This window comes from Balaenoptera ricei, chromosome 18 (assembly GCF_028023285.1).
Source record: "Balaenoptera ricei isolate mBalRic1 chromosome 18, mBalRic1.hap2, whole genome shotgun sequence".
NCBI lineage: Eukaryota > Metazoa > Chordata > Mammalia > Artiodactyla > Balaenopteridae > Balaenoptera > Balaenoptera ricei.
Window position 1 is genome coordinate 69,691,345 of NC_082656.1, and position 17,503 is coordinate 69,708,847.

At 43.6% G+C, this 17,503-nt stretch overlaps 1 protein-coding gene across 2 annotated transcripts in view; it reads right to left on the reverse strand.

Moving 5' to 3' along the window:
• Window positions 1-5,347, reverse strand: part of DZIP1 (DAZ interacting zinc finger protein 1) — a 54,145-nt gene extending 48,798 nt beyond the window's left edge. For both annotated transcript variants that reach the window (XM_059902758.1, XM_059902757.1), the window contains exons 1-5: window positions 5,104-5,347; window positions 3,866-3,963; window positions 3,294-3,507; window positions 2,364-2,604; window positions 1,687-2,250 (exon numbers count right to left, since the gene is read on the reverse strand). In XM_059902758.1, coding sequence (XP_059758741.1) covers window positions 1,687-2,250; window positions 2,364-2,399 — 600 coding nt within the window. In that variant the 5' untranslated portion in view covers window positions 2,400-2,604; window positions 3,294-3,507; window positions 3,866-3,963; window positions 5,104-5,347. The remainder of the gene's footprint in view (window positions 1-1,686; window positions 2,251-2,363; window positions 2,605-3,293; window positions 3,508-3,865; window positions 3,964-5,103) is intronic.
• Between the last annotated feature and the right edge of the window lie 12,156 nt (window positions 5,348-17,503).

Here is a 17,503-nt window from a genome sequence, read left to right on the forward strand (position 1 = left end):
TTACTTTTTTATCCTCCTATTATCATTCACATTTGAAAATCTTTACTTACAAACAGCTATTTTTATGATAACCAAAAGAATGAAAAAAAGTTTATAAACATAAAATTTTTATGTTACAGGTTTTAATGTTTCACTGAATAATACCAAAGCCAGGTAAACTTTTTTTAATGTTTTAAACAGAACCTATTCTATCCATTTTACGATAAATACATTTAAAGAGCCATCTCAGCACTATTTATAAATATTTAGTTTTTAAATAGCATTTATGAAACAAATAGGCAATTAGCGACATCAGGTATCATTGGATGACTATACCTAAAGGTTGTATACCCAAGGCTAAACATTAAGACTTTCTAACAGCATTCTTTCCCAACTGTTCACCTAGTTTAAGTACACTTCTCTCAAGGCTCCTGTTGGGTCAGTCCTAAGCACTATTAACCTCACTGTTTTCTGAGCCCTACACCCAGTTCTCCACACTCACTCCTGCTTTGGCTCCACCATTACCTAAATCCACTAAGGCCTTTTAAGTCCTATTTAGCCAAAATGACTGGAATGTAGGGGTGTGAAATCAATCTTGTCAGTCTATTGCTTACTTTGATATCTTCATCAAACATTCTTTGCTTCTTCCATCTAACCAATAAAAAAGATAAATATGCTGATTTCTGTTACACACAAAAATTACAATATTTATCTTGGGTTCTAACCCCTAACAGTTGGGAGATTAAGAACAAAAAGGCAAAATTTTAAAATTTTTAAAATAGTATTGTTATATCAGCAAGTATTCTCCTGCTTAGGAAATATACACATTGAAATATTTAGGAGTCTCCAACTCACTGCCAAATGGTTCAAAAGTAATAGTATGATATAGAGACAGAGAAAATAAAGCCAATGTGGCAAATGTTAATAATTGGTGTAAGGAAGTTTTTGCACTGATCTTGTAATCTTTCTGTAAATTTAAAAATATTTCAAAATTTAAAAATGAGGAAAGGGCTTCCCTGGTGGCGCAGTGGTTGAGAATCTGCCTGCCAATGCAGGAGACACGGGTTCGAGCCCTGGTCTGGGAAGATCCCACATGCCACGGAGCAACTGGGCCCGTGAGCCACAATTACTGAGCCTGCGCGTCTGGAGCCTGTGCTCCGCAACAAGAGAGGCCGCGATGGTGAGAGGCCCGCGCACCGCGATGAAGAGTGGTCCCCACTTGCCGCAACTAGAGAAAGCCCTCGCACAGAAACGAAGACTCGACACAGTCATAAATAAATTAAAAAAAAAAAAAAAAAAAAAAGAACGTGAATTTCTTTAAAAAAAAAAAAATGAGGAAAAAAATCCACAAATTTAAGCATTCCATATCATTTGGGGCCCGAGCTCAACAGCAATTTGTACCTGGTTTATTTTTCATTACACCGATTAGGAGGAAGAAACAGTTTCTTAAACAACCAGCTTTTAGATAATTCAATAAAGCACTGCAGACAACGTTACTTAATTATTAACCCTATGTTAGTCTACACAAGGTAATGAACCATGTTACCTGTTGGTTAAAATTACTCTTTCGCTTAAATATATGCTGTTTCTTCTAATTTAGAGTACAAATCAAAAAAAAAAAAAGTTGGTGCAATAGGAAAGGACTCTCAATATCCCAGCCAGTAGGAATTGAGGGTTTTATTGGATCATCACAAGGCAGCTTCCCACCTGGTAATAGCTGGCCTTGGCCTCAATCATCAGCTGCTGGGTGGAGATCAACTTTTTCCTGCGTTTACACTCTTCCTTGAGTAACTTGATCTCGCCGGCCTGCTTGGTGAGGAGCTTCTTGCTCTGCTCGCTCTCGGCCAGGCTCAAGCGCAGCCGCTCCTCCAGGTCGTGCAGCTGCGAGGTGAGGAACTCCTGCGAGTGCAGCAGGTACTCGATGGTGAGCTGCGCCAGGCGGATGAGCTTCAGCAACACCGGGTCCACCCCCGACTGGCAGTGCGGGCACTTCTCGTCCTCCAGCTTGCAGAAGGTGATGTTCATGATGTTCTCCTGCAGCGTGAGCACGTCCACGGCGCCCGCCACCTTGTCCACGTCGATGGCGCTCAGCCGCCGCCAGTCGACGCTCTCCAGCCGCGGGCGGAACTGGAAGAAGGGCAGGGGCCCCGAAGCCGCGCTGGGGGGGCCGCAGGCCATGGCGGCCCCGCCCGCCGCCGCGACGGCGGCGGCGGCGGAGGCGGGTCTCTCCAGGCTGTTGGCGAGCGGGTAGTAGACGTGCTTCTGAAAGGGCTGCGGGAAGGAGAGAGAATGGGGGAGGCGGAGGGGGCTGCGAGTTCTGTGGAGTCCCCGCCGCCCCAGCCCGGCAATCGGCAGGCGGGCATCCCCGGCTTGCCGCCTCTTACCATGCTTGGAAGCAAATCCGCCGCCTCTGCCGGCATCGGAGGAGGGGGCAGTCCCGTCTCCCAGGCCCGGACCGCCTCCCGGGCCGCCGCCGCCCCACCCCTCGGAGCGGGAGAAGGCCGGGTCCCGGGCGGCGGCGGCCTAAGGCCTGGGCGTCCGGGCCGTTGTTATGGCAGCGCCCCGGGCGTGGACCTGGAGCAAAGTGCAAGCCGGCCTGCGCGCGGTCAGCGTGCGCCCAGGGCCCTGCGGGACCAAAGAAGAACTCGTCGTGGGCCAGCCGAGGACACACCGGTCCACCTCGAGAGGGCACACTTCCTGAGCGCCGGCTCGCCGGGCACCACCTTGCAAGTCTCTAAGGCGTGCGGAGCCACATCCAAGCTGCCAGCCTCTGATCCTCGCCTTAGGTTTTTGAGATTAGACAGAACCATTCATCCTCCTCTTTCACGCACAACTCGGAAAACGTGAAGCAACAAATCTATGTAAAATTAAATGGGATGGAGGGGGGCCTAGCTGCAAAAGGGCACGAAGACACTTTGGGGTATAATAAAAAATGTTCTCTATTTTGATTGTCTTGTTGATTACCCGGGCATATACATTTTTCAAAACTCACTGAATGGTACACTGAAAATTAACGGTGCATTTTGTACATTATACTTCAATAAAGTTGTTTTAAAAATTAAATTTGTAGTGTAGTTAATTATATTCGATGGAAGGCTTCCTAAATTTCTTACATCCAAGATACTTTTTTAAATGGAGTCTTTCTTCCTCTCTGGGTTGCCCACCTAGATATAACATTCGGATAGAATTTCAACCCAAAGAACTTCCCCAAATATGTAATACCTTACTTGTCTTTCCAAAAGGATACGTTTTTCAAAATGTGAAGATAAAGACAATTATGTGGAGGGGGAACTTTACAGGGCCCTGGTATTTACCTTACAAACTTGTATGGCAGCTGCATTCTGTTTTCTGGAGAGGCTAAACTATTTCTAGCAGCAACTCGTAGGCCTCAGGCCTCTCATTCTCGAGGTCTTCTGGGAGCTGCCCGTGGTTACCATAGAGATGGATGAACTGAGGAAAAGCCAGCCATTCCTCAGTCCACCGGGGAATCCCTGCTTGGACCAACCATCAGGAAAATTTTTGTCTCTCCTAACAGCCAAAGAACAGAAGAAACGAAAATACAGTTCAGAGTAACTGGAAGCAAACTTGTAATGTCAAACATTTCTAGCCCTTTCTAGACACTGAGAACTAGAAATAAGCCCACAGGAAAGCATCCAGAAACTAGGCATACACTTCATAAGACTTCATAGAAGCCGTGCATCCAAATAATTTTGAACGGGATTTTTAAAGAAAAAGAGCTATTATCGATTAACTACAGCCAGCATGACAGTCTTAAAGATCTAGCTTCAAAGTCTGATTCTTCCATTTGCTTGCTGCCTGACCTACAAGTTACGGCAGCCCTAGGCTTCAGTTTCCCAGTCTGTTAAATAGACGTCAGGATACCGACCTGGCAGGTCTATGTACCCTGGACTCCATCCACTGGGCTGCAGGATCAGCGGGAACAAGGGCCGTAGTCTCTCTTGCTCACCGTTATATCCCCAGCACCTGGCATAGATCAGGCACGGAGAGGCGCGTTAAGAATTTGCCAAAAGGACACGTGGATAAAAAATGATCCGAATGAGGAGCTTCCCCTGTGGCTCAGTGGTTAAGAATCCGCCTGCCAATGCAGCAGACACAAGTTCGATCCCTAGTCCGGGAAGATCCCACATGCCGCGGAGCAACTAAGCCCGTGCGCCACAACTACTGAGCCTGTGCTCTAGAGCCCGTGAGCCACAACTACTGCGCCCGCATGCTGCAACTACTGGAGCCTGAGTGCCTAGAGCCCGTGCTCTGCAACAAGAGAAGCCACCGCTGCGATGAAGAGTGGCCCCCGCTTGCCGCAACTAGAGAAAGCCCTAGCACGAAACGAAGACCCAACACAGCTAAAAATAAATAAATAAATAAAGTAGCTATTAAAAAAAAAAAAAAAGATGACATGTTAAAAAAAAAAAAAGTGAAGCCACCGCACCACAAGGAAGACTAGCCCCCGCGGGCCGCCAACTAGAGAAAGCCCAGGGGCAGCAACAAAGACCCAGACAAAAATAAAAAAAAAAAAAAAGAATGATCCGAATGAATTAGGCGCTTAGGAAACGTCAGCTCCCGGCCCCTGTCCCTCATATTTCCTGTGCCCCCAGGCTCTGGGTCCAAACCCTTGAAACTTAGGGGTCTATCCGCGCGCTCCCACTGCATTCGGGGGAGGAGGCGCGCAGGGCTCGAGGCGCCCATCTCCGTTCGCCGCCACCACTCCGGCCCCGAGCGCCGCGCCGTTGGCCACCCTCGCCCCCCGGCTGAGTCGCAAGATGGCCGGAACAGGAAAGAAGGGGGCTCGCTTTCCCGTTCCCTCTGCAGGGCCGCCAGCCAGAGCGCAGCGCCTCCCGCCCCGGGCGCACCATGGGGACGACCCGCCGAACCCACAAAGACAAAGGCCGGGGAACGCGGGCTCCAGAACGCGGGCTCCAGTGGGGCCTCGGCGCCGCCCCTTAGAAGGCAAGCAAACGGGGGAGTGGGGGGCTGCGGCAGCCAGGCCAGCGGGGTCTGCAGCGCCTCGGCTCGCAGCGGGAAAAGAGGAAGGAGGGCCCGGCTTCGCGGGCACCCAGAGGCCCCGGCCTCCCCTGGGCGCCTGGCGCAGCCCTGACCTCGACTCACCCCAGCTGCGCGCTCCAGGGCGGGCGCCGGGCGCTGCAGGCGGACAGGGCCGAGGCTGGGGACGCAGGCTCCGGGGGCGCTGCTGGCGCGGGCGGGCCCGTGGAGGCCGAGGAGCAGCCGGGCGGGAAGCGGCGGGCCAGCTCCTTCTTCCAGGACGCAGGATGAGGCCTGTCTGTTCTGGGAAAGTTGTAGCGAGGCTAGCCGCCTGGCGCCTCTCCGGGCCCTCCCAGATTCCCGGCCACGGGCGCCTCGGGATCCCCCACCCCCCTCCCGCCCCCTCCCCTCTGCGATCTCCCTCCGGCCTCTTCTCTCTGCCTCCCGGCTCCTCCGGCAGCTGGGCGGGACCGTGCGCGTCTAGACCGCCGCGCGAAAATGCGCTCCGCCAATCCCGCTGTTGGTGCAGACACGTGGTGCCTGGGCGCGCTCTATTGCTGGCGTGGGATGCTAGCCCCAGGAAGACCTTTCAAAGAGAAACCAGATTCACTCCTACCCTGCGGTTAGCCTACCCCCAGCTAGCTAATTTCCCATAGAGGCAGGGGCTTTTTGTTAATTCCTTCTAAGAAGAGATGCATTTTAATCGCAGAAGTATGCAGATGCAAGAGACCTTGTAGGGCTATCTCATGCAGCCTTGCACTTGAGTGACAGGGAAAACAGGATTGAAGACCATGTGCCGAAGCACACATGGATTTAAACCCATCCAAATTTCGCGTCTCTTTTGGTTATGCCCATTTTAGGACGAAAGGCGTGGATCTCTGTTGGCAGAAAGTTTGTCGGTGGGGGAGAGGGGACGCCCGGGGTCAAGAGTAAGGTGACTGTTTTTTTTTGTTTGTTTGTTTTTTAAACATCTTTATTGGAGTATAATTGCTTTACAATGGTGTGTTAGTTTCTGCTTTATAACAAAGTGAATTAGTTACACATATACATATGTTCCCATATCTCTTCCCTCTTGCATCTCCCTCCCTCCCACCCTCCCTATCCCACCCCTCTAGGTGGTCACAAAGCACTGAGCTGATCTCCCTGTGCTATGCGGCTGCTTCCCACTAGCTATCTATTTTACATTTGGTAGTGTATATATGTCCATGCCATTCTCTCACCCTGTCACATCTTACCCCTCCCCCTCCCCATATCCTCAAGTCCATTCTCTAGTAGGTCTGTGTCTTTATTCCCGTCTTGCCACTAGGTTCTTCATGACCTTTATTTTCCCTTAGATTCCATATATATGTGTTAGCATACTGTATTTGTTCTTCTCTTTCTGACTTACTTCACTCTGTATGACAGACTCTAACTCCATCCACCTCACTACAAATACCTCCATCTCATTTCTTTTTATGGCTGAGTAATATTCCATTGTATATATGTGCCACATCTTCTTTATCCATTCATCCTATGATGGACACTTAGGTTGCTTCCATGCCCTGGCTGTTGTAAAGAGAGCTGCAATGAACATTTTGGTACATGACTCTTTTTGAATTATGGTTTTCTCAGGGTATATGCCCAGTAGTGGGATTGCTGGGTCATATGGTAGTTCTATTTTTAGTTTTGTAAGGAACCTCCATACTGTTCTCCATAGTGGCTGTATCAGTTTACATTCCCACCAACAGTGCAAGAGGGTTCCCTTTTCTCCACACCCTCTCCAGCATTTATTGTTTATAGATTTTTTGATGATGGCCATTCTGACTGGTGTGAGATGATATCTCATTGTAGTTTTGATTAACATTTCTCTAATGATTAATGATGTTGAGCATTCTTTCATGTGTCTGTTGGCAATCTGTATATCTTCTTTGGAGAAATGTCTATTTAGGTCTTCTGCCCATTTTTGGATTGGGTTGTTTGTTTTTTTGTTATTGAGCTGCATGAGCTGCTTGTAAATCTTGGAGATTAATCCTTTGTCAGTTGCTTCATTTGCAAATATTTTCTCCCATTCTGAGGGTTGTCTTTTGGTCTTGTTTATGGTTTCCTTTGCTGTGCAAAAGCTTTTAAGTTTCATTAGGTCCCATTTGTTTATTTGTGTTTTTTATTTCCACTTCTCTAGGAGGTGGGTCAAAAAGGATCTTGCTGTGATTTATGTCATAGAGTGTTCTGCCTATGTTTTCCTCTAAGAGTTTGATAGTGTCTGGCCTTACACTTAGGTCTTAAGGTGACTGTTTTTTAACCTAAAATTGGAACACACGGTCTAACAATGGGGTAAAATTCCATATTTTTAAATAATGCGTAATCCAGAAAGTATGCACATATTTTAACAACCAGGAGGTTGACCCAGATTGAGAAATTTGAGTGCATCTTTTGCAAAATCTTACTGTCTGTTGTAGCAAAATTGTTCTTCACTTAGAAAGGAATAACTTCAGAATTTTTGTTGGATGACAACGTGTTACTGTAAAATGCCTTTCCTTGTGTTTCTCTTTGACTGAATTAACTTTATCGGCTACTTTATTTAGCACAAGGCATCAAAAATAGTAATAGCTCAGAAAGTATTTATGTTGAATTCCTTTCTTGTTTTAGTTTTTACTTAAAATCATAAGACCTAGGACAACCTTAACAGGTTTTTTAAAATTTGTCCAATTTCAATTTAATGCTTAAATTTGAAAGATCCAGGATCCCATAAAAATGCTCTTAAGTAGTATGGCTAAAGATTTCTAGATAGAAATTTCAGGCAGTGTGTGGGAGAAATGGCCACTGCTTTGCAAAATCTATATACTCTGTAGCCCTTTGTGGTGTGTGTGTGCATGCCTTAGAGGATAATTGCTTAATTAACATTATTTGATAATACACCATTTGCGTTACCAGTATGCCCATTCCCAACTTTCAGTATATTACGGATCACATATGCAGAACTGGAAGAAATAAGATGAACCAGTTGACCTTGGCATGGCATAGCAGCAATCATACATTCTTGATCCTTTCAAACCTCTTATACCAGTTATCACAGCTGAGCAGGGTGTTGCTATGGTAATTAAATAATTAAAAAATTTTAAATTATTTAGGTATCTGTCTCCTGCATCAGACTATGAGAACCTGACGTGTTCTAGCACACTGAGCACATACTAAGTGCTCAAATAAATATGTGCTTTTTGAAGACAAAAATGATCCTAAAAAAGGAAAATAGAAATATTGGTTACTATTGATCATTTTGTGTAGTTAGTAAATTAAAATGCTATATCTGAATTTATTTCAAATTTTTGTCTTCACTTCTGTTTGAAAACAGCAAGTGTGACAAAATGAAAATTACATTGAGGCAGGCAGTTGGGGATGGTGCTTAGCATGGTATCTATTTATTATTAAACATTACTAGGTCTTATAGGAGTAAAACAAACATTAGATATTCAAAGTGGACTTTGAATCAAAGTAATTAAAAGGTATTAAATCAGACAATACATGTTGTTTCTGCCCTTCATTTTTGATCACCTGGCTAATGTCTTTTAGTTATAATATCATATATAGTATGCAGAAAAGTGTGTAAGATATATATGTACAGTTTAAAGAATAATCAAATGAACACTTGTATACCCACCCCCCAGTTTAAAACATTCCTAGCATTTTGGAAACTCCTCTTTGTACCTCTCCAATCATATCCCTTTCCATCTTCCTACTTAACAGTTGTCCTAACCTTTGGGTTAAATCATTCCCTTTTCCTTACAGTTTACACATTATATTGTTTACATATTATATAGACAGTATATTATTTACTTTTGAAAAATTGAGTAGCAAGCACAAATTGTGTAAAGATGAGTCAGATGAGTGGCAGGGTCCATACTACCTTTTAAGGCAAGAGGGCTTCCACCCTCGCCTGGCCCTTTAGAAAAGCCCAAGAAGCTAATGGACCTGGTCCTCCCATAGCCTGTGCTCTCGCATTCTAGACCATACTTCATAGAACCTTGGAACTTCCTGCACAAACCGTCCACGCCAACTTTCAGAGCCTCTATGGGCTGCTTCTCCAAGTCCGTCTTCTCAAAGACAGACTGTATTGCTTATGGTTAGGCACATGGGGTGGCCGCAGTCAGCAGACTATTTAGAAGTACTAAATAGCACAGGTACATGGATTGGAAAATATAACCCTAAGGCACACAAGGCCTCTCTCTGGTCGGGATGGTGCCAGGATACAAAAGAAAAGAGTTGCTGCCTGGGAGCTTGACTGAGCCCAAGAATTCTAAATTCAAACCTGGCTTTGCAGCCTCAGCTTCCTTTGAGTAACTTAAAATAGGATGCTGCTGGCAGGCGGTTGTAAATGTATATTGCAAACTCTAGGGCAACCATTAAAAAATTAAAAAGAGGAATATGATTAATATGTTAAGAGAGGAGATAAATGGAATGTTATAAACTGCTCCATTAAAACCAGAAAAGGCAGGAAAAGAGGGTGAAAAGAAAAGAAAAGAAAGAAAGGAAGGAAGAAAGAAGAATGAATAGAAAACAGTTACAAACATGGAAACTATTAGCCCAATTATATCAATAACCATTTTAGATGTGAATCGTCTAAATAAACCAATTAAAAGATTGTCAGAGTGGATTAAAAAAATTAGACCCAACAGTATGTTACGTATAAGAAACTCACTTCAAATATAAAGACTTAGATTGTTTAAAAGGGATAGAAAAAGATACATCACTGATCAAAGGAAATCTGGAGCAGCTGTGTTAGTTTCAGACAAAGCAGACCTCAGAACAAGGAAAATGATTAGGGATTGAGAGGAATACTGTATAATGTTGAAGGGGTTAGTGTTCCAAGAAGACATAATCCTTAACATGTATGTACTCAAGAAAGGAGTATGAAAATAACTGAGGCAAAACAGAACTGGAAAGAGAAATAGACAAATCCACAATTATACTTGGACACTTCAACATCCCTCTTCAACAATTAATAGATCAGTTAGGACAAAATTGACCCAAATAGTACTATCAATCAACCTGATCTAATTGGCAATTATAGAATACTCCATCCAACAACAGGAGAATACACGTTCTTCTCAAACTTGCATGGAACGTTCCGAAAGATAGACTACATTCTGGGCCATCAAACACACCTTAACAAATGTAAAAGAATAGAAATCATACAACATATGTTCTCAGACCACAGCAAAATTAAACTAGAAATCAGTAGCAGAAAGATAGCTGGAAAATCCCCAAATATTTGGAGATTAACCAACACACTTCTATATAATATGTGGATCAGAGAAGAACTCTCAAGAGAAATTTAAAAATATTTGGAACTAAATAATAATACAACTTATTAAAATTTGTGGGATGCAGTGAAAATGGGGCTTAGAGGGAAATTTGCTCGTTAGAAGTGAGTCCCTAAGTTTGACCGATACCCAAGGGGAGGGGAATCAGGTTTGCCTTTTGAAGGCAGGACGCATCAAAGATTTTGAGGCCATATTTTGAAACTACACCGCAACCAGTACCAGAACCTCCCTTTCTTTGATTGTTCCGTGGTGGCTTAAGTAGAGAAAATGACTTGATGACAGTTTCAATTTACAATTCAATTGAACCATTTACTTGTTGCCTAGAACTGACTAGGGTCTGGAAGATGGGTTCAAAAGCAAAAACAAAAATGCAAACCTAACTCTCAGGGAAGGTGGCTCAGTCCTGGTGTTTGTAGTAGGATGGGAGGGGCCCTACAAACCAGATAAGAACTTGTGGTTTGATGAAATGCCACACTTTGGAGCCCCTGATTAATTTATGGAGGAGAGTCAGACTATTTTTATCAGAATCTGATTGATACGACCATGGTAGGATTACCAAGCTGGCTTTACCTCTGGTAGTTCACAGCCTCTACATGGGCCCAAGTATCTTGGGCTCCTCCCGTCCCCCCTGAGATCTGGGAGTCCATTTCAATGGCAGTTCTTGCACCCAGCGTTCCAAGTCTAGAGAGGGCTTTTTTTTTTTTTTTTTTTTAATTTATTTATTTATGGCTGTGTTGGGTCTTCATTTCTGTGTGAGGGCTCTCTCTAGTTGTGGCAAGCGGGGGCCACTCTTCATCGCGGTGCGCTGGCCTCTCACTGTCGCGGCCTCTCTTGTTGCGGAGCACAGGCTCCAGACGCGCAGGCTCAGTAATTGTGGCTCACGGGCCCAGTTGCTCTGTGGCATGTGGGATCTTCCCAGACCAGGGCTCGAACCTGTGTCCCCTGCATTGGCAGGCAGATTCTCAACCACTGTGCCACCAGGGAAGCCCTAGAGAGAGCTTTTTGTAAAGAGCAGTCACTTCCCTTAGGAGATGGATACAGAATTTTAGTTCACTACGCTTTCAAGCCCTCTTCCTTTAATGTGTCTTCCTGCTCTGCAGAAGCTAGGAAGCTAACAACCGTGCTAACCAGACTCCTTTCCAGCTCATATTCTGGAAGCAAATTGGTTTCTGCCAATTAGACACACTTTTTTTTTTTTTGGTAATAAATTTATTTATTTATTTTTGGTTGTGTTGGGTCTTTGTCGCCGTGCGCGGGCTTTCTCTAGTTGCAGCGAGTAGGGGCTACTCTTCGTTGTGGTGCGCGGTCTTCTCATTGAGGTGGCTTCTCTTTGTTGCGGAGCACGGGCTCTAGGCATACGGGCTTCAGTAGTTGTGGCACGCGGGCTCAGTAGTTGTGGCTCAGGAGCTCCAGAGCGCAGGCTCAGTAGTTGTGGCGCACGGGCTTAGTTACTCTGCGGCATGTGGGATCTTCCCGGACCAGGGCTCGAACCTGTGTCCCCTGCACTGGCAGGCGGATTCCTAACCACTGTGCCACCAGGGAAGTCCAAGACGCACTCTTGAATGATTTGAACGACAGAAAAGAGACAGAAAAGATTTTCCGGCTGTAATTTTTGCTGGCAAGCAAGGTCATGAGCATCAGAGTGTCAATGGGTAAAGGCAGCAGCTGAATGCCATGTCTCATCACTTTCAACATGTCAAGTGGCTGTTGAAACAGCAGTGACTGCACTGCCTTTTTTATCGGAGGATCAAACTCCTGAGCTTAACAGTCCCAGCGCTGCCTCTCCCCACCCCACACTGCTCTAGCCCTTTGCATGATCTTGCAAGTATCTAATTGGGTGCAAATACCTTGCAGCTTTAACTGCCTAGAGTGGCTTCGACTTCCTACAGTAAAACCATTACTGATACCCTTTTTATTATTAAAATAAACATTTATATCAAAGATGTAGTGAGGAGGTGCCTGGACTAGATGAGCATAAACTATCCAATCCTCTATTACCTTTTCCTGAAGTCTTTGAATTCCTTCCTCTACTTGTTAAGGGATTTCTGACTTTGAGAAGGTAATGGATTGTGAGACAAAGTTCAGTGAACATTTACGTTGAAGTCTTTCCCCCAGCTTGTCATACACTGCATACACAACCTCTGGGAAGGGTCCATATCTACCTATACATTCATCCTGATCCAAAATAGGGACCATGCTCCTTGATCTAGAAACCTCAAAATCTATTCCCACAGGACTTCCCTAGTGGCGCAGTGGTTAAGAACCTACCTGCCAATGCAGGGGACACGGGTTTGAGCCCTGGTCCGGGAAGATCCCACATGCTGCGGAGCAACTAAGCCCGTGTGCTACAACTACTGAGCCTGTGCTCTAGAGCCCGTGAGCCACCACTACTGAGTCCACGTGCCACAACTACTGAAGCCTGCACACCTAGAGCTCGTGCTCCACAACAAGAGAAGCCACCGCAATCAGAAGCCCGCGCACCGCAACGAAGAGTAGCCCCTGCTCGCTGCAACTAGAGAAAGCCCGCGCACAGCAACGAAGACCCAACGCAGACAAAAATAAATAAATAAAATAAATAAATTTATTAAAAAATATCTATTCCCACACACATTCTCCGAATTTGGGGGAGATATACATTAGCAAATTCCTACAATGTCTAGGTTTCTAACTCTTCCATACCAATGTTCGGGATTGTCTCACCCGTGCTCCCCACCCCCCAGGCCATGCTAAATTTGTATTCTAGTTGCCATAGCAATAGTGTGGCTTGGCTCCTGAGAGGGGACTAATCAGTTCTCACATACAAAGGTGGTAAAGCTTCCTTGGCCAAAGAAAGCAGAGTGGGGAGTTATTTCAGGCTGGTTTGAGGACTTCAAATCCTCCACCTCAATTGCTCTCAAACTTTCATCAGAGTCTGCTGGAAGATAGAACACAGATAGCTGTGCCCACTCCTAGAGTTTCTGATTTAGTAGGTCTGGGCTGAAGCTAGAAATTTTGCGTTTCTAACAAGTTCCCAGTTGATGCCACTAGTCTGGGGACCCCACTTTGAGAACCACTGCATTCAGTCTTACGTATCCTCTTAGATGTTGGCCTTTCCATTTGTCAGGATCCACTATCTTCTGATCAGTTCTCCAACCTTCATAGGAAAAGACTTAGGACAACTGTGAACCCAACTCACAAAATCCGTTTCTGGGTTTGGTTTTGTGTGTCCACAGTCTTACAGCTTTAGATAAAAAAATTGCTTCTTTTCATCAAAGTCACAGAAAGAACTGGAATATTGCCAAGGTGAAGTTTGGAGAGTTGATCTTTTTCTCTTGTTTTAAGTTATACATAAGATGAAAAAATTTCAGTATGCCTAGTTGTCCAGCATTCTTCATCCCTTTAAATTGATCAGTGGCAACCACTACTTAGCCCCAACCTTAGTGGACAAACTGTTCCAGTGAATGTTAATGGGAGTCTCAGATTCTTTTACCTCATATTAGCCAAATAAGTAATTCCAAACATGCCACATTTTCCCAAGAGTGCTTGTTCTCAGGCACCAATTTCCATATTAGTTAAGTTTCTCCGCTTGTCAGCAACAGAAGATGATTCTGTTAACTGAAAGGGATGGGGTTATTGACAGGATATTGGATAGCTCATAATATCAAAGGAGAAAGTGAACAATCAGCCCTCATGAAAGACAGTAACCAGCTGAGCTCCAGGGTTCTATGTAACTCAGCCATGGGGTAACCCCAGACCAGGGTTCTACGTAACTCAGGGCAATCTCACTGCCACAAAGAAAATTCGGCCCCATCTACCTTGAGCCCTTTGAAATTCTGCTCAAGATTCAAATTCCTGTGAGAGAGAATGTGATGGACCTACTTAGCTTGGGTCATGTTTCTGATGGGTCCCTCTGGTGGAGGTGGCAGCAAAAGGAGCTGTGATGGAGAAACGCGTGAGTGGTACAAAACTGCCAGGAGCGGGGAGTGTCAATTCCCAAAAGGAAGCTATTCCATGCAGAAGAGTGAAAGATACATGTATCTAGTATGAAGAACATCAACTCTCCCCGTTTATTACCTACTCTCTGATCCGGCCTTTAGGAAAGGTATCCTGATGCTTTCTTCAAAATGTTCTCTTCCTAAAGATTCAAGATTTGAAGATACATACAAGGCAGAACAAAAGACAGCACCTTTATATCCCTTTGAATAATCTGGATTTCTCTCTCCCAGGGAGGTACTTTGCCCCTCACCTATAGTTTCTCCATCCGGATTCTGGGATCTTAGCTTCCTTCATTCAGATTCTAGGATCCTAACCAGCTCCATAAGACAAGACAGTCATTGTTGCTTAGAACAGGATAGAAAACCAAACACTTTCACAGGAATTTCTCTGTCCTTAAATGGATACATGCCATTGCTCACTTTTACCTTCTCTCTTTTCCTCCTGCCTTCTAATTTTATCTTCACTTGGAACGGTAAGGGGAAGCAGGATTCAAGAACTCGTCCTGATCCTTAGCCCCGATCCCTTTAAAAGACTCTCTCTTTCTCAAGCATACACATCAAATCTTTTTTCCAAATGGGCAAGATGGATCTCAGGAACCAATATACAGTCTAGTAATTCCAGAGTGGTTGGCAAGCAGAAATTGTATCAGTTGGCTTTCACCAGATTATGCTGAAGAAAGAAACAACCCCCAAATATCATATTCATGATCGAAAGGTCTACTGTTTATGTTTCATATGAGCTGTATGTTTGTTGAGGTTTTGCTCCATGTGGTCTCCTTACAGGACCCACGTCTCTGGCTGGGACATGCTTTTCTTTTGCCAGAATAGCCAAGTCATACATTGGCTCTTGAAATCTCTGCTGGGAAGCACATCACTTTTACTCACATTCAATTAGCCGAAGCAAATCACATTATACAACCCAATGAGAATAGGGCAGGGAAGTATACTGCACTCAAAGAAGGTCACAAAGTCACAGGGCTACAGACAGGAATGTGAATCCTTTTATAGGAAAGCAAATAATGGGAACAATAATCCAATTTACTATAGAACTATAAGGTTAACCAGGGATGGGAAGAACTACTTGGGATCTACAAAGAAGAATAAAATTTTAAATTTTGCATATGAGCAGCTTGATATGGCAACTCATCCATCATAGCACTAAGGCAAAGAGAAGGGACACAGTTGTTTGCTGGATAACTTCTATCATCCAGACCAATCTATGGCTATACTTTAATTATGCAAGAATGAGATTGCTCAAAATATTTCAGCATGTCTAGGTTGATGTATTTTCTGTCTTTTGGGGGGAAGTGTTTGCATTTCTTCCTAGCTTTCCAAGAAAGAGCCTTTATAACAAATTCAGTGCTTTTTAGCTGACCTAACTGGGTAAAAATTTTGCCCACACTCAAGCTAAGATATATGGTCATATCAGGCTGCCCTTTGAGCTCAATTATAGAGATGACAGTAACAGATCCAATAGACCACCAGGGGAAGAAGTGATAAAAAACAAAGCAAAACAAATCAGAACACCCTGAAGAAGGCCAAGGATAGCCTGGACGAGTTAAGATTACCTGAATTTTTGGTAGGACATGGAACAACCAGTCCAAGAAGGCATTCTGTGTCGCTGTTCTGAAAGGATCTAGTAATTAAGTGTGTCCCAATGTGTTAAAATATCCTTTTAAGTTCATTAAGAAAATGAAAATATCCCTCTTTTATGGAAGATCAAGTACAAAAAAAATTGCTGTAAGTGATTTGCAAACCCAAATTGAGGGACGTTCTGCAAAATAGCTGGCCTGTACTCGTAAAAAGGGACAAGGTCAAAAAAGACAAGGAAAGACTGAGGTATTGTTCCAAATTAAGGGAATTTAAAAGATATGACAACTGAATATAATTCATGATCTAGGATTTTCCTTTTCTATTAAGGATATTATTAGGGCAAATGGCAAAATTTTAATAGAATCTGATACCAAAAGTATTGAATATTGTATCAGTATTATTTTCCCAGTTTTGATAGCTGTACTGTGTTATGTAAGAAAATGTTTTCATTTTTAGGAAATACCCACTGAAGTATTTAGGGAAACAGGGCATCATGCCTGCAACTTCCAAATAGATCAGAAGAGAGAGAGAGACAGAAAGACAGAGAGACAGAGAATGAGGAGAACGATGAAGCAAATATACCAGTTGGGGACCCTGGGTGAAGCGTCTGTGAGGATATTTTGTACCAGCTTTGTAACTTTTTAAAAAGTAGAATATAAATTTGTCTTATTTAAAGGAAATCCAGAGAGAGGCTGTGTGGGTCTGTTTTGGTGGGCCCACAAAGTCATCAAGCACCAGTTTCTTCCCGCTCAACTACCTCCTTGTTGTGGAAGTTGGGTGCTGCAGTTCCCAGAACCAGGTCTCATTAAATGAATTTAAAATAATTCTAGAGGCTGTGGAGGAAGGGGAAAATATCCTTGTAACATTTAAGTGTAAATGTATGTTAAAATAAAAAGTTAGAAAAAAACAAATATATTTAAAAACATTTCTTTTTAAATGAAATTTCGATCCTCTTACTGGGGCCCTGACAGTGATGAATCCACCCAGATCTGGTAGAGGGTTTGAAATTTAGGATTGTGACAAAGGGGGTGGGAAAAGATTTAATTATAAGTGCAACCCCCATGAGACTATTTTTCTTGGAGGCAAATATATTGATACATGAATCCAGAAAAAAACTTCTTCAGAAATGACTAATAGGAACAATATTCTAGTGTTCTTGCCTATCTAAAACTGCTGATCTGTGGCCTTTACTCTTAAGTAAGTTTTGCTCAATTGTCTTATGGCATTGAACGTTTAGAAATGACTGACCCATTCCAAATGTTTATTAAAATAAGGATTGGCAGAAAAAGAATTGATGTGAAGGACAGGCAAAAATATGCAATTAATATACACACTTCAGAGTTCCCATGGTAGAAAATGAAAATAAGGGAAAAGAACAAATGAATCGGCATATAAAAAAATTTTCCAAGAATAAAGGAGGACTTGAAACTGTATATTAAAAGAATGCTCCTGGTATCAGAAAAAATTGCACATAGTATACAATGTGTTTGCATTTTAAAAATCATTAAATCGATATGAATGAATTTATCACAGCTTTTTTTTAATCCACTGTCCTTTTGATGGAGGAGGTATTTTCAATTTGTGGCTATTATAAATAAAGTTGCAATGAACATTATTGTACAAGGCTTTTTGTGGACATATGTTTTCATTTCTCTAAGATCA